Raw genomic sequence first — 23,907 nt, 5'->3', positions numbered from 1 at the left:
ATATATATATATATATATATATATATATTTGTACTCTACCTGAGAAGGAAAAGGAACAGTCTGATAGGCATGATAATGACATGTTCAAAAAGTTCACATCGAACGCAATTGTGTTCTGGTTGTCACAAAGAATGTGGCTTCGATAGTTTTCATTGTATCTTTTAAAATGTCTTCCGAGTTATGTTTAATGTAAATTAACTTCATATAGACAGTTCCATAAATGCTTGTTTGTCTTTGAAAAGTTGAACGCAAAGTTTGACCAGAGGCTACACAATTTTATATGACCATTCCTGTTTGGCTCTGAATGTGCACGTGTATTTGATGTTCACGGTCAGTCATTGAAGTTGCTGTGGCAGCCGTAGATGTACGTCGCCGCAATGTACTCGTACGATTGAGAGCATGAATCAAAGCTTTGTGGCTGAGGTTCTTTTCTTGGCTAACAAGCACTTTCATCGCGCTGCTGCCGAACACCAACTTTCTTGAGCGCAGGCTGTCGAAGCTATCACCTGGCTCCTTCAATTTGTGGCACCAACTTCCGAAAGGCTTTTCATCTCTATGCCCAGCGCGTTTATTTTTTTTTTTTAACCCTTTCAGGCACAGCGGTTACTCCAGTGGACAGCTCATCAGGTTACAGGTTATCATTATTTGTGGGTGAAGAGGTCAAACACCTTTTTCAATGAATGCTGTTTTCACTGTGTTGAATGAATTTCACTTCCATTTTCTAAACTACACAGATGATATCAAGTTTTATTGTTGCTTGACTACTAGGCAAGACTTGGCCTACTCTGCCTCTGATTGGCTAAGGTCTACAGTTTTGGTTGGACTCACACTGATTGTTGTGTGATTGTTTCAACAATTTTATTAAAGCAACATGATGATAAAAACAAGTCACAAGTCCATTTAAACAATTTCTCTCATTGCAGAAGAGCTCAATGTGGCTGCCATTTTATCGTGCGTGTACAACTCCATCTACTCATTTCCGTCAAGACAGAGCATGCGCAGACAGGGCACAGCTTGGATATTCTGATTAAAGTGTTTACATGACACTTGTGCGGAATGGCAAAAGTATAACACCGCCCTTGTGAATATGAATGAAATGCCATTTGGATTCGGCCCGTTTATTTAATGAGGTGCTTACGGAGCATTTTCAGTCTGCTTGGTCAAGACACACATGAGAGGGCGGGTCTTCTCAAAAAATTCATATGGCTGACGACTTTAAGGCATGCTTATTCCTCGACGATAGTCCCCATGAGGTTAATAAAAAAAAAACTAATAATAATAAATACTTAATAATAATAATAATAATAATAATAATAGTCGCCGGCTGTAATTTTTGGGGGTTTTGAGTAATACTTGAGTATACGCGTGGATTCACTTCTTGCAAAACTCTGGGTCTCCCTTCCACCCTGGTGGTGTTCTGGATAAGTCAGTCTGGGTAGACGGAAAAGCGGCGTGGAAGCCAAAAACACACAGACGGCCTGGCAGGGTCCTTTCAATCGATAAGGACACACACCGCAGGCAAAGAACAGGTGTTGCAGGCTTTCTAAACCAAAGTCTCTGGTGAGGAGACTGTGTCATAATCTGTTTAGTAGAGGCGAGGATGAGGCGGGGAGTGAAAAAGCAGAGAGAGAAGCGATGAATGCAAGTGGAAGACATGAGGAGAGGAGAGTGAGTGTGGCATCAATGCCCCTTAGGAGAGAAGTGAGAGCAGCAGTATTAAGGTGTAAGATTGTGATATCACACTTTGCAAGTTGGTAAAGTTTAGATTTAACAAGATTCACAAATGTTCTCAAAATATGATTTATCACGTTAAAATGTAGCCCCCCATCCCACCCCCCCCACCCCCCATCCTCCACTCCCCCACAACACTTTGGATGAAAAAGAAGTCAGCAGTAGCAGCTCAAGGACACACCGGCGCACACACACAAACTGGTGTGTGCTGAGGCTCAGCGTAATCAGTGATGTGGTGAAAGAGGGTTCTCCACTCCAGCCATAAAACGGTGTTATTCTCTCCACTTAAGCTTGTTTCCAACATTTCCTGCCATGCTTATCCCTACCGGCTGATTGCAATCAGGAAGGAGAGGTGGAATGGTGGGGTGGAGGGGAGTGAACGACAGCAGGAGAGGAGAGATGGGGAAGAGGTAGAACAGCAGAAGAGAGCAGAGGAGACGAGAGAGGCCACGAAGGGAGTAAATAAATGGCCGAGGGTTAAGACAATAGATACTCCATGCTTGACTTCCCAAGGAAATGGGACACTGTGATCTCAGCCATTCGAGGTTGGGAGGTGAACTTTTAAATTACCGCTAACTGACGGAGTGGCGAGAAGGGCCAAGTCGAGATCACCTCTGTATGACCATCTATTAAATACAATGATATAACACCAAAATTTGATTACTCTCTATGATTGAGGATGACACTTTGAACATTCATGCGAAATACTGAGGTTTTTGTTGTTGTTGTTGTTTTTTTTTTTTTTGCTTCAAGACGTCATCTCTGACCGCAACATTGTAATCAGGCTGTGGTACGGTGGTGAGGAAACAAAGTTTATTGAAACCATCAGCAATTGAAATACATAATACAAAGTCACATTTTCACCAAAGTCTAAGGAACAGGTGAAAAAAGACAAAATAACGTGTATTTTTAGTCAGTAGTTGGAAAAGTATTTAGGCTGGTAAATAGGTACCTGTAAGTCAGTAAGTAGATAGGTGTGAAAATAAGTAAATATCAAGATGGAAGTAAATGAGGATGTGAATTGTTAAGTGTGTAAGCCTGTAGATACTGTCGGTAGGTCAGTAAGGAAATTAGTGCTTAAGCGACACGGAAGCTGTGTAGGTCATTAGATCGGTATGTAAGTCAGTAAATCAGTCAGTCAGTGTATCAAACAGTCCATTGCTAATTAAGTAGGCGCTTTGGCTATTGCCTTATGTGGCTAGGCAACATGGCTTATTGTATCAATCTCCAAATGCAAAATAACTGTCATGATTCTGTTTGGGACCAACAGGTGGCACTGTAGGGCTCTCCCTGCAGCTGCACACCTGTTGGTCGTTATGTAATTATTGCTTTAAAAGGACTCCCGGCACGACCACTCGGTGTCGGGTCATTGTTTGTTGGTTTGTTTGTTTGCTGCTGTCATGTTTGTTCTGGTCGTGTTTCGGTTATTGATAGTTTTTGCTTCAGTCATGGTTTTGGTTTGCTACTTTGGATTCTTTTTGTTTTCAGGACTTTGTTTTGTTTAGGATTTAGTTTTCTCTGTGTTTTAATACAGTTTGCTCCTCCCTCCTGCCTGCTTTTTTGGGGTCCACCACCACCTCATAACATGACAATAACTATTTATCACTCTAACTTGGAACCAAATAAATAACATTGCTGACAGTGATATTTAAGATACGATAATATAATTTTGACATCGTAGGCTCCTCCTGTTAGCTGACTTATGCAGAAACATAATTAATTTCCATTTTTTTGGACCTGTGCACATATTTTTCTGGACATAATTTTCTCTCGAAACAATTTAACTTTATTTCCAATTTATGATTTTTTTACCCTCCACTGTCATATGGTTTCAACAGACTTGTGAAAAGTGTACTGTACCACCAAAGTACTTATTGCGCTGTTTCACGACTCTGCGTTTCACAGTGGCTTAGCGGTTAGCATGGCTTCTCTGTCTTTTCTCTCCTTGCTCGGTCCATTGCATGCTTAGGTCCGTGTCCTCCTTTAGTGACAACAAAACTTGTTAGAAGTGTTGCTATTTTGCCATGGAGACGAGGATTTGTGAGAAGTAAATCTGCTACATTGAAGGACAGTGTTTAGCCACGCTAGCTAACCCGCACTCGGTATTCCCTTGGGAGGTCCTGAGGGGCTGGGAAAGCAAGGACAATGGGTGACATGGACATATCGTTTTTTTTTTTGGGGGGGGGGGGTTGTCCATTGGGAGACAAATGAAGGTTTTCTTATCTTATATGCCATATATTGTACTACACAGGCACACATCCCTATTGCCTTCCTTTTTAAATTCATGCGCATACTATCCAAGCGGCTACTGTCACCAGAGCTTAAATAGAAATGATGAGCATAACACTGTAAAGCAGGATGCGGCAAAACGAGCGAAACAAATCTGGGAATGGATGCAGAGGCAACATGAATTACGTTTGCGACTTTGTTGGGGAGAAAGGAGAAAAAAAAAACTTTCGAAAGAGCAAAGCAAAGCAGAGTGGATGTGTTAAATTATTCAAATGTTTCATCTGCGCCATGCTGGTTGCGTAGGCTCGGCCTCTACAATATGCATGTAAGAAGACGTGATGAAACAAGTCCATAAACAGTCGTGAAGTTTGCATGGGAATATTTGTGAAGTTTGCATGGGAATATTCGGGAATGCAGGGTGGGAGAGAAGGGCAAAGTCGACAAGTGACTTTGACTTTAGACATTCATCTGCACAACCTTAATAGTATATACATCTAAGGACGATCCAATGTGATCCGGAAAAGAGCCCGCAAGAGAAAAAAAGAGGGCAGATTAAGCAGGAGATAAGGAGAAAAGCAAGAGAAAAACAGGGCTGACTAAAAGAAAGATGTATGAATAAGGGAAGGGGAAATGTTGAGATTCCTGCCATTGTGAGTGTTTGTGTGCACGATGACGAGTGAGAGAACGGGGTCTCAACAAAGACGAAACACAAATAGACGTGGGACAAAAACGCGACGGTTCACTTTCTTCTCAAGTGCCAAGAGAAAAAAAAGTATATGCATTTCAAAAAGCCAAATTTCCACTGCCTACTGTGTCAATGTGGCGCATTACATGGGGGTATTTATGTGTCAGCTTTTGCTTAGCCTGAGAAGATTCCTTGCCTGTGATATTCAAAGTCTGATTCTTAAAGGAAACCTTACAAGAGTGTCTTTTTTTCTTTTCTCCAAACTGTGCTGCTGTATCGGAGGTAAGCTGGTTGAATATTGATGAGAGTTTTAAAGACTCACTCTCTCTTCCTAGAAGAAACGACATACAACAAAGTAAGACTTAGCAAAACAATTGAAAAGTTTTCTTCAAGCAAGCAGAAACATTTTGACTAAAGTAAAACACTTTGGAAGGTTGGTGAGATGTGTCGAGCATTCAGTTTGTAACGCTGTCAATTATTTAAATTGTGTGGAATTGATTGTTCATAATTTGGTTCTGAATAAGTGACTTCCATATCAGATATATTTTATTCCAGGCACACTCACTCTAGGAAATCTAGACTGGGGCAACTCGGACGCAACGTTGATTTATCATTATTTTTCTCTGTTGTCAATCCAATAAATTCATTCAAATGGTCATCCCTTCTGAGTGATGAGTTCAAGCTTCTGATGATCAAACTTCGATAACGTTTTGGAAAATCCGCTTCACCTAAGGTAATTGGGAGGGGAAAAGAAATGAGGACAGGTGACCGAATTGTTAAAAATGGTAGTCCGCTCAAGAGCAAACCCACAGATGGCCTCGCAGAAAATTTCTCCATTCAAACATACCGTTTAGTGAACCTATCTTGAATTTCCCCTCTGGAGATAGATAAGGGATCTTCTCATGGAGGATTATCTTCAACTTTTAAAGCAAAACAGCTTGATCATCACATATCATATGGCAGGGCTCGGAGCTAGGGAATAACTGCTTTAGCTTAAGCCACCGATCTGAAAAGCTCTGAAATAGTATTTTAGTTTACAAAACAAACAAACAAAAAAAAGTCATGTTCGTGACATGCAGTACCAGAATCCAGCAGAGGGGCCAGAGCTGGGTGAAGTATTCTGCGTACCGCAAGCTTCCCTGCTTCGAAGAACTGTTTCCTTGTTCAAGCATAATCAAACGAAAATCAGAAAGTCTGTTTCGTCAAAGCAGGTCAGAATGCGCAGCTGACAAAACAACTGAAATAAAAATGGTTGTCACCGATGATGTTTCAGGTTTGTGAATCTCACTTGAAAAAGGTGAATGACAACTTGACATTATTGAGCAGCTGAATGTATTTGAGCGAGTGAGAGTGTGAGATTGCTCCATTAAAGGGGTGGATAAATTCATACCTTTCATGAATCAATCTAAAATCTTAACCTTCACTTCCCCGCAGTGCTTTTTGTCTGTTTTATGATGGCGATAATTTGAAAAGTTGCATTTGAAAGTCGTCCTTCAGAAACAGTGTCCTCAACTGTTAAAAAAAAAAGAAAAAAAAAAGACTTTTTTTTTCATTTTCTTTTCATGGCCCCACATTTTGTCTTGTTTGACATGTCAAAGAAATCCATACGAGGCAAGACAAAAGTGGAGCCAAATCAGTAATGACATGGAAACCTTCACATGGCCCCTTTTCCTTGGCCTGCTTCCTGGCCTGAATATGGGAATGTAGGAATACACCAAAACTAGAACGGTGTCAATTTGACTGCTCTTAGCTTCGACTATATAATTCATAATATTAGAAAAAAAATAATTAATCAAACTCCACAAAAAGGGGAGAAAATCCAACATAACTCTGGCCTGAATATGGGAATGTAGGAATACACCAAAAACTAGAACAGTGTCAATTTGACTGCTCTTAGCTTCGACTATATATTCATAATATTAGAAAAAAAAAAAATTAATCAAGATCCACAAAAAGGGGAGAAAATCCAACATAACCACGTCGTTACACGAGTAATTTTCTGATGGATCCACGTTGAGTGTGACAGCGCACACAGTTGCGGCATTATCTCACTTCACTAGGTGGTCGATAAAAAACACTTTGTTGAAGTTGTTATCTGACCGACAGCGACTTGTTGCAGCAGTTCCAACTCACTTTCTTGGAACGTATTTCCCTCTTGTTTACGATGCTTCGCCTACAACCCCGACGAGCTACTGCCTTGCCTCTAACAAGAGATATCTGGCTTACTCCCAGCAAAGAATGTATCTCGGAGATGTGAACAGGAGAAAGAGGCGGCACTCAAAGTAAAGTCAAATGAGAGAGAGGACTGGGACGGGCGATTTGAACCATTCCTTTGATAGATCATAATGGGGAAAGTGAGGTCGCTTGCCAACAAACAAATAAACGGCAGTGAGAAAACTGCAGTTGTTTGTTTCCATCAACCATCAGCCGCTACATTCAACGCGAGTGATTTCAGCCTCCCGGCGCCTTCATACTGGCCGGAAGAGGCTTTAATCATGTTCCTGTCACTCATCTACGAACAGCTTAACACAACATTAATCAGTACCAGACCTTTTCAGATCCTTTTTTAATCTACGTCTTGGAAAAAAAAAAAAGTTTTAAAAAAAATGTAAATAAGTACCTGGGACTGAATGTGTAGAGTCTACAAAGACATATAAATACGTTGCCCTATTTTCATAGACAGGCGCATGTGCGTTTGGCGTAAAAAACAAACAAAAAAAAAACTGCCACATCTTCATTTTGTTGCCAGGGCAAATCTACTTCATCATGTTTGAGAATTTGGCAGACCGGGCGGCGCCTTGAAATACATTTTGACGGACAAGAGGGTGTTTTCTATTAGACTTCCCCCGGAACACCTGACAATTTGGTGATAGAAAGTGGAGGAGACTTTAGACCAGATGAAACCAGGTTTAAGTTGTGGCGCAGGTGGTGCAATGCGATTTTGGTAGATTTGATCCAGGCGCAGGCAGACAGATTCTGTGCGCCGCTGATGCATTGTTGTTATCATCTTTAATATAGTTTTAACCCCCCCTGCCCGTAGCACAACTGGTGTGTGTGTCCAAGTAGCCACTTCACAGCGGCCAATTTGACATCATCCGCAAATGGAGGTTTTCTTGCAGTTACTTATAAATCTCCTGCACGGACTCCAGGGAGTGAGTCCGTTATGTTTCCGCCATGAATTTAAAGGGAATGAGAGGAGTCGCTTGGATTGGCCATCTTAAATCGGCTGTGTTCATTCCTACAAAGTGCAATGCCCATCTCTAGCAATGCCAGTCTACAAAAATATCAAGCACCAACAGACTGCTGGTGGACCAGCAGCTAGCCAAAAAGGATTTCGACAGTTTGGTTGAAAGACCAAGAAGAGAGGAACTGGAAAAGTGTTTCAATGTCACTGACTGGTTTTATGTTTTTAAAGAGATATGTCATTATGCAAAAGGAATATTTTATTGGTAGTAGTAGGAATAATATTATGTGCTCTGATATTTTTTTTCAGCTACAGTCGTTTCTTTTTTTTTTTTTTTAATGCTCTACAAATGAAATTGAGTTGAATTGAGAGTTACGGCTCTAATGCAGCGATATTGAGGGAACTCTGTCAAAGAGGCTTACTTGTCACCTGATTTTCCCGCAATGAGAAAATCATGCAGTTGAGCTAGCTAATTTATTCCTTTTCTTCATTGAGTGATGGCATCCAGGGAGGCGCAGAGTAAAGCAGCGAGGCCTCATTGATTGTATGTATTTATCTCTCGCTGGTCAGCAGTATGGCTTGTTGATGTGCATTGGAGGTCATTCTCTGCATTGAATCCCCATTGATCTCCTCTTTAGAGCCTCCTGACACACTCAGAGCTCCATTATGACAATGATCACACTCAAGTGTACACCGATAAACATGCATGCGCAATCATGAATAGGATTGGAATAGGATAACTACATTACACACGCGTGATGCACACGATCGCACATTTTTACAGCGCTGATCGGTATAAACCAAGTTTGATGCCGCTTTTCTCTGTAATTCGCTCTGCTGACCCCCCTTAACTGCATGTAAGTGCACGTGTTAATTCAGACAACATTTAATAAGACACACAGCCAGACTGTCTTGAAGACTCCATTGAAAGGGTTGAGAGAAGATTAAACTTGGAAAATAGTACTTATGGCCTCAGGCTTATACAATTATGTGTCCAGAGGAGAGAAGAGTTGGTTCAAACATCACATTACTTCAGAGTATAAAGTGATCTCTCAACTTGATGCAACTTGAGCGCAAACTCTCACAAAAACAACCTGGTTCGTCTAGGTCATCCATCCGATTAGATGGGTAACGTATGCATGCATATTTTAAACCAAACAGCTGCATATTAATATTTGCCTGTTTGTTTTGTTAGCTAAACTTTGAACCAACAGAGACTGAACCTCTTCCCACACCAGAGCCCAAAACAATGTATTGTGCGTAGGTGGCTCATTGTCAGTGGTGTCTGGTAGCAATAAGACAACAAATCAATAACGCGAATCGAACAGCTGCTTTGTTGCACCAAAATGAGTGAATAGGGTATAAAATGTGATATAACAATAACACTGTACATTATCTGGAATGTGAATGCAAAAGCAGTTGGTACTACAGAAGCCTACAAGAAGGAGCTAACACCACATGAGCCATAGCTGCATCGATTAAGATTATGCTCATGTAAATATTTGACTCAAGTGTTTTTGAAACAATTACTATAATTCTCACTGTCAATCTATTTCTTTCGTCTCCTAATTGCAACTAAATCACTGGACAACATGAATTTAGCAATACTTCAGTAAACGTTTTCACTTTAGGCTTGAATCGTATCGCTAACAATTGTGCGCTAAATGTTGTTATTGTTCGCATGCTAATACTCACAATTAAAACGATACTAGTGTACTATTATATGGAAGCGTTGAAACATCATTGTGGCGTAAACAGTGTTGACTGGGCTATATCTGTCAAACATATTGAAAATCCGTTCGAATGTCTTGTTAAAGTCATTTGAAGGTATTGATAAAATTGTTCAAACACACTCCAATGTTGTTTGGATGTATAGATAAATTACTTGGATTGTATTGGTAAAGTCGTTCGCACGTATCGGTAAAATGTAGGCTAAATGCTAAAAATATGAATGCGGGGTATTGACTTGCACAAGTGTGAATGGTGCACTGCAGTCACTTCACAGCTGGACAGGATGAAGCTCACCAACAGTGATAATTAAATCAGTCATAATTGTTTACAGAAAATTCTGAATGTTGTTTCCTGCATCATTAAATTGTTAGTGTCAAAAATCAAAAGTAATGGGAATATCCTTCAGTTTTTAACATTTCCACGCTTCTGTACAATTCCGTGTAGTATGACGAAAAAAATGCTAGGTTTTTAGCAGTTGGCTTACATTTTATCAATACGTTGGAACTACTTTATCAATACGGTCGAACCACTTTGTAGGACGTTCAAAGGACTTCGCAGTACGATTGAACGACATAGCCAAGTCAAAATTGTTTACACCACATTAGCAGGTATACGCTTGCGTTGTACTTTATTTTTAGAGGTATGTTCTGAAAAAAAATTTCAAAGTTTGCGAAAGGTACGGTCAACAAAGGGTAGCGTTGCCGCAGATTGAAGAACTCCGGGGGGGGGAAAAAAACATAATTTTTGTTCGCTCACAGTGAATACTGACTGACTACCATTATCACTCCCCCTACATCAAAAAAAGAAAATACTGCACTTCCGTATGTCACTGTACTGTATAATATGACTCATCATTTGACATCTGAGCTATAATCGAGCACTTTCAAGGTGTTGAGTTGTTTCATGAGCCTTGTTAACCACACAAAGATCAGCAAAACATGCATATTTTCTTTCAACTAGCTTTTTGATTCGGATCAAAGAAGGCAGTGGTATCCAACTTTAAAAGTATTCATGTTTTTTCTTTAATCACTAAAAATGCAGATACCACGAATGGGGTGATGGAGGGAGTCATAATTAAGAACTATTTATGCACAGATGGTGATTTTTTTCCCCCCATCCTCTTTATGGTATTTTTCAGAATTTCATTATTGGCATCAGATTAGTGAATGTGAGTATCCCATATGTCATGACAGAAAAAGCAATTGGCATTAAAATGATTAGAGTCATTACAAAAATGCCAAGGTACTGCTATTATTAAGAAAATAAGACAGCCTTCCCACTGACTAATTTCTCATTGGATGTACAATACCTTGGTATAATGATGAAAGCTCAGCACGGAAAGTGCTGGAATTTGGATTTGGAACTCACCGTTGTTGCCGAAGTCGAGTGAGTACTTGACCACATGATAGTTATTCCATACGTAGAGGAGGTTGTCTCTTGGGTTGTAATCCACTGCAGCGATGTACTGATATGAGTTGGGGAACGGGATGTTTATACTCGTCTCTTTGCTCTTGTCTGTGTTGTACATGTAGTCAATCTTATTCCCAGTCCCTTCGTTGTCATCATCTTCATAGACAGTCTTGACGACGTACAGAACGCCGCAGATCATGAAGGCATTGGAAGCGGAGCGTTTGTCATAGCTTGTGTCCCAGGAGCCTTCGATGCGTAGGGTGTAAGGGTTTAGCTGGCTCACCACAACACGCCCGTTGTTCTGCTCGGTTGCATAGATCACCCAGAGCCCGTTCTCATCCACTGCCAAGTCAATGTCCGACTTGCCCCCCCAGCGGTAAGGGGAGGTGTCATGATAGTTAGCATTGGCAATGATGGCCTCACCGCTTTTGATACGTGTGCGGAGGTCAAACTTGACAATGTTGCGCGTGCGCTCTTTGTTGAAGAACAGCGCGCCGTCATAAACGACAAAGCCGGTCCCGTCCACACGATGTGGCAGTTTGTATGTCGTGGTTGGCCGGCCTGCGATGAAGTCTTCCTTGGATGAGTACTCAGTCAATGTGTCTGTGCGGTATGGTGTCCAGGGCATGTAGTAAATCTTGTCTGAGGCCTGCAGTGGGTCCTTGCACCAGGCGCCGGATTGGTGGTCGGATTCAAAGAGATGTTCACTTTGGTACACTCCTCGCAGGATCCCCGGGCAGAGAAACACTAAAGGATGAATAACACCATATTTACATTCTGGGTTTTTTTTTTTTGGATTTTTTTAATTGACCCATAAAATGTAAAATGTCAACGAGCCTGACTTTTTATAATTAATTTTACGTTGGGTTTCAACTTGGCTGAGATTGTGTTGTGATGAGCCACGATGATTGCAGAGCACAGCAACAGATAATACCAGCATATTGTAGCAAGGACAAAATGGGCACATTTGCTCACCCCCCAATCCCTCCCCCCTTTCTCAAAGTCCCACTTTCCCTCCCATTCCAACTCCTCATTAGTTGCATGGTTCTTTCTTCCTGCCTTTCTCTTTCTGTCAAGTTTTTTTTTCCCCTCCCTGCTGTTTCTGCAATTGCTGCGACAATTAATTTCCCGCTCTGTGTTTGGTATTCCCATCTTGGAATACTGAGGTCATGTTTTATGAGCAATGTGGGCGATGCAGTGAATTGTGGGTGGTCAAGTGTGTCCAGAGTCATCGGGACTTCAGTAACTTGAATGCGTCCCCTTTGTACGCACAGACTATACAGTACAGTAGATAGAAACCTGAACCAGAATAAGACAAGCTAGCTGCTCATTGCGGTTTTCCAGTTCTTCTCGAAAATATGATTCCAGATCGTGTGCAACCGACTGGGAATATTAATTGAACTCTGATTGGGTATTCAAAGCACTGGCGTCATTTTCATATCACGCAGGAAGAATGTGAAATATTAAATGTCAAAGCAATCCTCTATTCATTGGGCTCATCATAAAAATGTGCTTGACCCTTGGAGGGTTTAGTTAAGTGACGTTCTACCCGATACCATGGATAATATGAAGTGCATCTAATGAGAACCAGTGTTTCGAAATTGCCTCGACATGCTGAGATCAGGCTGTCTTAATATACCCTCAATGACAATGAGATGGATGGGCTTTGACCATAAGGCCCACAATGCTATTTAAGAACATGGACTGCGCATGTTGGGCTTACCTTTTTGTTCCACCTCTGCCGGGGCCATTGATGAAAGTTGAACAGACAGGGAAAAGAAAGAAAGAAAGAAGGACAAGAGACAAAAATTGATTAATGAAGCAATAATAAGGAAATCGTGATTGATAATAAAATCTCCAATCTTTATAATCGTCGTCATATTTCAACCTAACCTTGTGAAAGTGCAAGGAGGCTCTCCATGTGGCATGTCTAATAAGATTACACAAAGGAGGCGGCTGTGCTACAACCTGGAAGTGATCTGACAGCTCTCGTGTTATGCTCTCACATATTTGAGATACAGCGTCCCTGAGTGCCTCAGACACTCACCGACAAAGGAGTGTTATTTGTACAAATGCTTGTGACAGGGTGGTGATAATGTCCATCAATTGGTCAAAACAGGAATGGAATGTGAAGAAAAAAAATCCCAATGCATTTCAATGGCTATCAAGCGTATGCAGATTTCCACGAATCGCGGGCCGGCCCGGTCCCTCCCCCTAGCGAACAGCAGAGGTCGACTGGATAGTCAAGGTCATATTTTACCTTGTTGTACAATCTGCAATTTTTTTTTTCGAGGTGTAAAAATGGAGACGTCAATTTGGGCAGAAAAAATATATGTGTTCAGAGACATTTATTTGTTCAAGTGGATCAGACAGGAGGCAAAAAATAACGGGATCTGTTCGTGCGGAGAATTTGAGGATACACGCCAGCCTCAAGAAATTTTATTTATAGTGGAGAATAGGACCATGCAGAAAAATGAAATGAATTGCGGATACAAGCTTTTAATGTAAACGAATACAACAGAGTAACGCAAAACCGCTAAAGTGATGTCGATTTCTGAGATTCCATTTCAGTGGACCAACTGATATGGAAGCGTTAAAAACCGTCTGCGGAGCACGACGGGTGAGTTGATGCTTTTTTCACGTCACCTCCGCCGTGTGTGTGTGTGTGTGTGTGTGTGTGTGTGTGTGTGTGTGTGTGTGTGTGTGTGTGTGTGTGTGTGTGATTGTTCAGATGTTTGGGATCACGCTGATTGCGCTGCTTTGCTCCATTCCCAAAAAAACAATTCCCTCTCCATTATATTCAAAGCACTCCCCTCAGAGCTCTCTTTGGCTGAGGGTTATTCACGTCGCCCCCTCAGTGAAATGTGCACACTTGCTCAGAGCCTTTAAAACATATGAATTCCATTCCACCTTCGTCCCTCGGGGGGATGAGTGGCTTGTGAACAGAGCAGAAACCTAATCCTGCAAGCAGTTCCCCTTGTGTCTTTCAAGACCGTTAGCTACCTGCTGAATGGAACTGCTCCCCAGAGAGCAGAAGAGGAGCAGAGGCAGGGATGATGCTTTCAAGGAAAATATTTGGAAGGACTTTGGGACCCTTTTTTTTTTTTAATCATACGAGGGTCCGACGTATCTATTTCTGTCCATGATGTACGTTGTTTAACACATTCAAGCGAAAACTCATCAGCACCCACAGACACGCGTGACGCACAGAAACATATGGAGACACAAACACGCACATATGCAACCATTAAATCCCTAGCTCATGAAAAATGCATGGACACTGGTGCGGCTTAGCGCAACTTCTGATGGAGATGGAGATGGAGTTAAACTTGAAACAACTGGTTTTGTGTGTGAAAGAGAAAGAAAGAGAGAGAGCCTGAGAGAGTGAGAGTGAGAGAGAGAGAGAGAGAGAGAGAGAGAGAGACCATGAATAAAGGCAGTTCATTGTGAGATCCCGGTCAATGTCGACTTTGTCTGGATGAAAGTATTTTGTATAGGTTAGGATGAATATGTTTCATTGTCAAACCATCACACCAACATTATTACTGTAATTTCCAGACTATAAGCCGCGACTTTTGTCACAAGATTTCTACTCTGCGTCTCATTTAATGAAGCGGCCTATATATTGATTTTTCTAATGGCCGCTAGGGAGCGCTCAAGCATAAAAGGTAAGAGTGAGACAAGTTGATATACATGTGTCGAGGAAGACGCTGTCATCTTTCACAATGAAAACAATCGGCCATGACAGGGCACATTTCACCTGTGTTTTGGGTTGCACTGCATTCACCAAGGATTACTCCCGAAATACATTGTCGTGAAAGTTGACATGAAAGCGTAGATGGTCGAAAGTCGAATGAAGGAAAGGTTGACCGAGTGATATGGCAAGTGAGGATTTTTTTCATTGAAAAAAAAAACATTACTTGAAATAGTGCCGCGTTACAGTCTTTCTTTTTAAATATCTCATTTTACAACGTGGGCACTCGCGGCTTATAGACAGGTGCGGCTTATGTGTGGACAAAATGCTTATTCCTTTAAAAATGTAGAGGGTGCGGCTTATAATCAGGGGCGCTCGAAAGTCCGGAAAGTACGGTAAACCTCGAGCTGTTCAGGCAATTGTTTTTTTGTTTTAACATAAAGAAAAATGTGTTTGTTTTTTTATGTTTCATTGAAAATGAAATCGTTATTTGATTTACAATAAGTAAGTTTTCACGCTCCCATTCATTTCTTTTGGTTGAAGCAGCATTTGCTGAAGTTACACTATTTGGTCTTTTTGAGAAAGCGGTGTGTACAAAATGCTTATTCCTTTAAAAATGTAGAGGGTGCGGCTTATAATCAGGGGCACTCGAAAGTCCGGAAAGTACGGTAAACCTCGAGCTGTTCAGGCAATTGTTTTTTTGTTTTAACATAAAGAAAAATGTGTTTGTTTTTTTATATTTTATTGAAAATGAAATCGTTATTTAATTTACAATAAGTACGTTTTCACGCTCCAATTCATTTCTTTTGGTTGAAGCAGCATTTGTTGAAGTTACACTATTTGGTCTTTTTGAGAAAGCATTGCAAACAAAAATAGGACAAAAAGCCAAAAATAAAGCAAAACGCACCACCGGAAAAAAAAAAAAATCAATGCAGGCCTCCGGTGACATTTGACTTCTGAAGTTCCACTTTCTTCTTGAAGGGACAAAGCCGATGATATATGCAAACAGAGGTGTGGGGTCATGGAATGACAAATCTCACACACTCTCGGATGCCCATATAACACTTGCTGGTCGCATCCTGTAGATGGGAACTGAGACAGCGAACAAGGACTTCAATTCAACTGAGCTTCTTTCGTAGCCTTCAAAACGTGAGAAATGTACCTGCTCCAAGGTTCCATTGCACAAATGAAAATAGAGCGTCAGCAACAAGTGTAGCAAATGCCATAGCAAATGTCACACAAATGCCGTTCATTTTGTATCGCTCTTTCTTGTGTTCCCACATGAGCGGAACCGTCATTCAGTGGGCTCATTGCAGGACAATTTCTAGATATCCTGACTTGTAATTTCAAGGAAAAGGTGTTAACAATTTTATATCCGAGTGTTTGTGTGGGTGTGTGAGTGCGTTTGTGTGTGTAACTGATTGTTGATTAAAAAGCAATTGAGGCAAAATTGGAGCGCATTAGTTGGATGCAGCTAGCACAGGCATGTTTGATTCTGGTTTGTAGCTAAAGAAAACACTTGATGTCGTCATCTATGGAAAGTTCCGCTCCAACTGCACATGCTATGGCAAAGCTTCTTTGGACAACATTGTTCTGCTTAAAATTGGAATTGAAACAGGAGTTCAGAACATTGAGAGAGAAAATACAGAAATAATAAAAAAATAATCTATCAATTTTCAGATATTGAGTGTACTGACCTATTGGGAGCTGCACAAACAAGTTGCTTTGCAGTTGTCGATAAAAATGATCCAATGGTAATTAGCTCTCCTTTAACCACATTGAAAAAAAAACATGAAAAATACTGACGGCAATTTTGGAAACAGCATGGTAATTTTAGTTTTAATCAGCATAAAAATCTCATTCACCAGTTTTTTTTTTTTTTTTGGTTTCTTTGTTTTTCAATTAATTCACCAGTGTTATTATTTGTAAATTTGATACAGCTCTTGGATTGCGTAAGCCGGCTGGAGCACTTCATTTTGTGGTCCGGAAGCTCTGTATTAGTTTGAAGTGGTGATCTAATTATTTTTACTTTTTTTATGGGGCTAAAAGAATATAATTTAAAAAAAAATAATGTTAAGATAAATTCTAAAATAATTCTAATGTTTGTAGAATGTTCTTGTGTCGAAGAACTGCTTGGTTTATTTATGCAGTGCCGTTCTTTTCTTTTTCCTTCCACACACACACACACACACACACACACACACACACACACACACACACACACACACACACACACACACGCACGCACACACACGCGTACACAGACAAAGTAATGTTCAGCTTACTTTGCAGCGGTGTGAAGATAATTACCATTTTTATTGAAAACTTATGCTTTATTAAGGATGTATCGGACTGGGCAGAGAGACAGCGTGCGTGTCCGCGTGTGCATGTAATGTGTGTGTCCCCGACGTGTACGTGTATTGGTGTGTTTTGTGGGTGTGTGTGCCTCCGCAGACGAGTGGTGACAGAAGCCTTACCACGATTATCTCTAATCTCCAATCAGCCTGCTATAGCCCAAGGTCAATTACGGGCATTTTTTTCTTTCTTTCTTTTTTTTTTTGGTCGTTCTTACTTCATTATTATCTCATTTCTTTTCTCGGCCTACTCCTCCTCACCTGACATTGTGCCATCTCATTCCCTGCTTTTCTACAATTTCTTCCATCACAGAGACTGTCCACCTCTCCACGCGTCTTTTATCAGTTAATTCCCTATTTCTGCTCTTTGTCTGCTGGCCCTGTCTAACCTATTTCTCTCTATCGCTGTTTCGGCTGTCACTCTGCCTCCTTCGCTCTCCTTCTGTTCCTTTGGTTCCTTTTCCATCTTCTCTCGCATGGTCTTGAGAACACATGCTCATGCTCGCGCATGCACACACACACACACACACACACACACACACACACACACACACACACACACGCACGCACGCACAGAGTCGCACGAATATATCGGCCTTCTCATGTCATCACGATTGAGTTCTTCCAAGGGTCCAAATTGACAGAAGTCTTTAATTGGACAGACAAGAAGGTGATTTTATCTTTTAATTAGCTTTCCTTCCGTGCCAATCGTTATTGTTTAAAATAGACAGTGTGGGTATTGCATAACATATCACTGACATTTTCTGATGATTACACTAAATGCGGTAGCAGGCTAATTGCATCAGGACTGCAGTTGGAGAGCCACTGTGTGAATGTGATGATGATGCTGATGAGAAAATGGATAGACATGATCCCAAGTGTTTGTCACGGACGAACATGAATGAAACAATGCATGTCTTGATTGCGATGTGTTGTGTACTGTAGCGGAGATTAAGCATATCCATGCACGGCTATTGGATCGGAGTAGCATTTTCTACCATATTGATCATATTAGCGAGCCTGCCCTGCTTCCAGCCACTATGTACAGTAGAGCTGGCAAAGGTGGCCAAAGCTTGTTGGCTCGATTGGCATGCAACTGTCAAACAGTCATGCCGCAGAGATCTGGAGAAAGGACGAGCCAAAAAGAGGGAGAGCACACGATTTTAGCTTTGGAAAAATGCCAAAAATCCAGCAGAGCGGCGAAAACCGATGAGGAGTTGAGAATGTACTCGAAGCCAAAAAAGAGGGGGTCGCCACGATGGTGCAAATTTCCCGGAAAACTCAACCGTACATAATGTAATTACCTGTTTTACAACCCTCTTTGAGATTTGCTTACGGCATCCGCACAGGGGCGAGCGTACCTGCTGCTACTCTAACCTCAGAAGCCCATGGGAACGCGCCCGCTAGCGTGAAGTGACGTCTCATCGGAGCGACGCTCATAATCAAGCTCTGATGAACACCAGATGGTTTCAGAGGTGATCGCCAGGGGTCAAGTGATCGCACGCTGCAAAAAGAGCCCTTCCACTGCATTTAATGCACGCAAAGGGGGAAGGTATGCACTCCCTCGTCACAGTGTCGGGTGCGATTGTGCAAGCTCAAGCTTGGTGTCAGCTGAGCAGTAGTGGGTCAGTTCGGTTGTTTAGCGGTACAAAGGGATCGGTCTAGTCATCAGTTAATTGATTGTTAGGATTAATGTCAATTGGATGAAGAGCAATGTTGAGTCATTGTGTGCAGGCAAAATTGAGTGCAGTCCTTGGCTGCAATCGGCAGATGCTCTTTGAATTCAGACTCGACTAGTGTGTGTGTGTGTGTGTGTGTGTGTGTGTGTGTGTGTGTGTGTGTGTGTGTGTGTGTGTGTGTGTGTGTGGGCTTTTTTTTCTTTTGGGAGAATGCATTTGTTTTATTTTTAATAACAGTTGATTGGAAAAACACATTCCTTTGAATTTCTGCCATCTCTAATTTAAATAAATCAATTGTGAACCTTGATGAAGGCCGAATTGTTGATTCAGCTCTTGTGTTGTATTTCGTGAGACGCCGAATGAAGTCATCTGCTTTTACATGTAAATATGCCCGCCCGTTAGTTTGCGAGTGTTTTTGAAAGGCGTGAGTTTAAGTCGACTGACACATATTTCACAAAAGGGCCTTCTTCCATTGATCTGTCTTGATTTACAGCAACAATTTGGAGATATTTCACTGTTTAATGTCTCGTAAAATTTATCTTGCCAACAAAGGCGCTGACAACATTGATTTGCTATGTCAAGCGCGGCGGCTTGATCAAAGATGGCTGGGATCTTCGGACAGGAGTATCGTATTCCGAGCTTCAGACATTATTGTGCCTTTCAAGGAAAACTGATTTCATAAATATTTGAAGGGGACAATACGAGGGCTCATTGTAGTGACTCTTGCGAGAGGTATTCTTGGGTGAAACAACTGAGTTGAGGGGGACATCCCAGCCTCCAAACAGCAGTTTGCGGCTACTGTACTGCATACTGCTCACCTCGGGACAAATGCGAGTGTTCTATTAGCCTGCCATGCATGGTTTTGCAATGTGGGAGGAAGCCGGAGTACCCGGAGAAAACCCACAGAGGCATGAGGGAGAACATTCAAATTCCACACAGGGAGGCCGGAGCCGGAATCGAACCCTGCACCTCTGCACTGTGAGGCAGACGTGCTAACCAGTCGACCACCGTGCCACCCTCAGCGACTTAATCATATAGAAAATATGTTCAAGAAAATGGAATTTGGTTCGGAGCACCGAGGGAAACAAAACCTTGAGATATAAAATCCGGGACTAAAACAAAAGATCAATGCATTTCTAAATGGTGTGAAGGTATGGAACAATCTCAATGATGACTTGAAAGTGTGTCGGACAATTTTCGATTTCAACGTTTGCGTAAGTGTCGGAAAGCAGGTTGATATTTTGATGATGCTTAGTGTTATTCAATGATTATTTATGTGGAATGTTTGAGTTCATTGTTCTGACTGAAATGATCAGGTCAAGAGGCCAGGCGGAAATGAGCCTCAGCCTTCTTTTATATTGTTTTTTTTTTTTTGCTGGAAATTTTGTATATGCTTGCATGGAATATTTTTTGCTGACGTTATGTCTTCGCAACTAAAATGTACAATTCACTGGGTGAGCAGATAAATTCAAAGGGAACAAGATGAAGAGCGTAAAAACAACCGCAGAGCTACTTTTAAAGCTTTGCATATGTGTGGCGAGCGCCCATGCATGGTAGGGCATTAAGCGGTATCAGGTTGTGTTTCCATCTGCTCCAGCGAGGGCTCTGATAGTCATATTATTTAATCTGCTGGTCATTCTAGACGGCAGGCAAGAGCCATTTAGCCAGACATAATTGAATGCTTCAGAGTGGGCAATCACCTTGGTCGCTGAAAGGACTTGGGTGTCAAGGCTCACTGAGAAAAAAAAAGACTCCAAAGAAGTATCTGATATCTGTAGCACTTTGAGAAACGTTCAAAGGACACACGTGCATTTTGCGATACATGAATGGTGACATCAAGAATTACGACCGCAACCGAATTCTAACCACAAAAATTAAGTCACCTTAACAGTTCAATGTGTTCTCATTAAAAAAAAAAAAAAAAATTACAATTTACTGTTATATTACAATTTTTTTCCATTGTATTTCTTTTAAAATATTGTGTTATTTTCTTGTTTTTTTTAAATGAAAATAATGATTATTTCGTGAATGTAGTGAATATTTAAATCAACAGACAAAATAAATGTCAAAAAAATTAATTGCATCAGTTTTTGTACAAAAATCGAACAAAGTTCTTGTGAGAAATGTTTTTAATGGTGTGCCGCCATTGTAAATTTTTTGTACAAAGCAAGTGAGGCTGATTTTTTTTTACTATATGATTACTTGACTTAACAATTTATCATAAATAACAATAAAAAAAAACATTGCAAATGTGTGTGTGTGTGTGTGTGTGTGTGTGTGTGTGTGTGTGTGTGTGTGTGTGTGTATGGGGGTGGGGGTACAATCTTATGTTATGGTGAATTTAAATTGTGAATTTGACATTGAAGGCGTGAAAATGGTTTACCAAAGATCCTTTTTCACTCAAAATTACGTTTTAAATTCTGCTTGGAAAAACAAGAAGAATATGCTTCCCAACTCACTCCATGTGAATTCAAATTGATGTTGAATCAGTTCTTTCGGATATTGTTTTTGTTCCAAAAAAGTACGTCAATCTCCTACTCTGATGTTGTGCTGTTGTCTCGTTTTTGACATATGGCAAAAATCAATCCCATCTGGGCTGTGTGAGCTACTTTTAAGACCTCCTGTGTTAGAAAGGAAAGCACGGATGGAATCCATTCACAATCGCGCCATAAAACTAAAACAGAAGTTGTGGTTCAATCTGTGCCGTTGGACAAACCCTCAAAGCTTAAATGTGACAGGAAACATCAAGGACAAATAGATGTCTTCAAACCACAAGGCTTTCCTTTGAACTCCCAAGCATTTGCTGAGCCGAAAGCTGGAACCCAGATTTGGAAGAAAGAAGAACAAAAAAAAAAAATGAACGTTTCATACATGTCCCAGGAAAGTTTCACTCCAGTGGATATAACCTCCCAGTCAGTTATCACTTGGTCAAAGGTCATGCGGCCATCTGTCATCATTTGACTTCTCATACTTCCCTCAGACTTTTCCCAGCGAGCACCAGGCCAACCTCATTTCCCGTCAGCACATGACAAATCCACATTCCCATGAATTGATGAAGCGATCTGGGCATTTGTCTGGAGTATTTATGACAGACATTCATTTCACTGATATTTGGATTTTGGGTGACATCTATCCTTACCCACTTTCGATATTCTGGAACGAGGTGCCTGAGGTGCCCAAGAATGTGCCTTTCTAAAGTTATTAACGACACCTCCAAACTGTCAGAGAGATATTCGTTGGATAATAAGTTTGCTATTGTCATATATCTTGTCCAAGTAGTTTGAGGTGGTTTCGAAATGCAGAGCAACATGAGCACCGCTTCTAACATTGTTCGACCTCTCGTGCAACGTAAACAAGGCGTGGGCGCATTAACACATTGCTAATTGCACAGAATTTGGTCGATTGTGTGGAATAGTTTGTTGATTGTCCACATTCCAGGATGCTATACATATAAGGGCTCAATGATACTGGAAAAATATTTATTATGCAACATGAATGTTGAAAATTGCAATATCCATATTGCGATATATAACATGTACCTCAAGATGTTACATTTTCATAATCTAATGAAAGGAATAAAACATTCTCATGCGAGGATTGTAAACAAGCAGGCTTAATGTCTTAACGTGATATTAACTAATTAAGAATTAATATTCTTTGCCATATAACATTTTTATGTTAAAAAAAATATGAATTGATCATTAATTTTCTCTTTTGGTAATGAAGGAAACATACTTACTGTAAGGAACACATTCATACTGGACCTCCAGGTACTTGTATGTTCCGGGACACGGATCTGGGAAAACATCTGGGCCGGCCACCACAGCGCACTGTGTACGGTTGTTGCATCTGCACACAGAAGTAAACAGGTAGCGTACATGTTAAATCAACATACGCAGACCTTCAGTGTTAGATCAAATGTATTGCAGCCACTCAAACAGTACAACATCATTGGTAAACACACAAATTGCATGAAAAGCCCGTCTAGATTGACCAAAGTGCACAGAAAATGGCTTTTTTTTTTTGTTTCCGCGGGAGTACATTTTGGATAGTCCACCAAGGACAATGCTTAAGACAAGCTCCTTTCACCCCATTAGATTGCGTACGCGTGTCTGTGTGTGCAGCAACAGTAACGATAAGTTATGGCTTTAAGAGTGCTTTGACACACACTCCAGATAATGAATTCCAATTATCAAAGCGGGGGGGGCTCTCGTCCTCCTCTGACATGAGAAAAATAAGTATTGCGCTCTCTTGTTAACACAGGTTCCAAATCGCAGAGCACACTTTGTATATTGACACGTCTACGGTGTAGCGTTTTACACGCTTGTGGTTGCGTCACCACTGAAAAAAAAACATTTTGAAAGGGCAAACATGACCTATTAAATGCAAATGTTTGCATTAAAATGTTTTGCCAAAGCCATTGCTCACCACTGAGGATGATTTGTGGGCTGGTGGGAGTTTTACCGTCGGTGCACACATCTCCATGGGAACTCCTGGTCTTAAAAATAATTAGTAAAACTATTTGAAAGAAAAAATGTGCGCGAGTTGGGGCGCATGAAGAGGAAGACTTATTTTAAGGCGGATGTGGAGGTATTTCTTTCCTCTAGTGAGTATTTCCTTTCAATTAGTACAACTGTTCCAATCCTCAGTCTTTCCCTCTGTGCACCTGTCAAACAGGCGACATTTCCATTAAAAACATTCCGATTTCTTCCATTGAGATATTTTTAATGAGCGTGTCAAACCCGCCTCAAGTCTCTTCTGCTACAGTTCCATTGTATCATTTGCATATAATGAAATATGCATGAAAACTAATTTAATTTCAACTTCAATATTCACGTCCAACATACTGAACTATTATCTGGCTATGAGAAATCATGCGGGATTCTGGTTTGCGTCTGTTGCTGACCGCCCGCATCTCTGTTGGCATGATAGCACTCCAACAGGTCTAAAATTCTATTTGTTGCACTGTCTGTCATATTCTAATAACAATAGCCTGCGGTCCTCACGCCGCTCACCCTCCCTTCTTTTGTCTCGCATCTCTGCTTTTTAATTTCTTGCCCCGGTGCCTTCATCATCGGTCACCTGTCACCAGTGCAAGTTGCAGACTGCGCGTGTCTAACTGCGTATGTGTACGGTGGCGTTGGCGGGGAGGCACACACCATTGCAAGTTGGCTGAAAAGACCGACTGATTGGACTCAAATGCTTAGGCC

The 23,907-nt window shown here is 41.1% G+C and overlaps 1 protein-coding gene across 10 annotated transcripts in view; it reads right to left on the bottom strand.

The window, feature by feature from the left end:
* The window catches only part of adgrl3.1 (adhesion G protein-coupled receptor L3.1), a 153,809-nt gene that overhangs the window by 62,555 nt on the left and 67,347 nt on the right, over nt 1-23,907 (bottom strand). For all 10 annotated transcript variants that reach the window (XM_019862336.1, XM_019862333.1, XM_019862335.1 and 7 more), the window contains 3 exons: nt 22,437-22,546; nt 12,694-12,708; nt 10,929-11,717 (listed from right to left, as the gene is read on the bottom strand). In XM_019862336.1, the coding sequence (XP_019717895.1) occupies nt 10,929-11,717; nt 12,694-12,708; nt 22,437-22,546 (914 nt within the window). The remainder of the gene's footprint in view (nt 1-10,928; nt 11,718-12,693; nt 12,709-22,436; nt 22,547-23,907) is intronic.

This window comes from Hippocampus comes, unplaced genomic scaffold (assembly GCF_001891065.2).
Source record: "Hippocampus comes isolate QL1 unplaced genomic scaffold, H_comes_QL1_v1.1 scaffold7, whole genome shotgun sequence".
Lineage (NCBI taxonomy): Eukaryota > Metazoa > Chordata > Actinopteri > Syngnathiformes > Syngnathidae > Hippocampus > Hippocampus comes.
The sequence above is the reverse complement of the archived record's forward strand: the minus strand, read 5'-3'. Positions and strand labels throughout refer to the sequence as shown.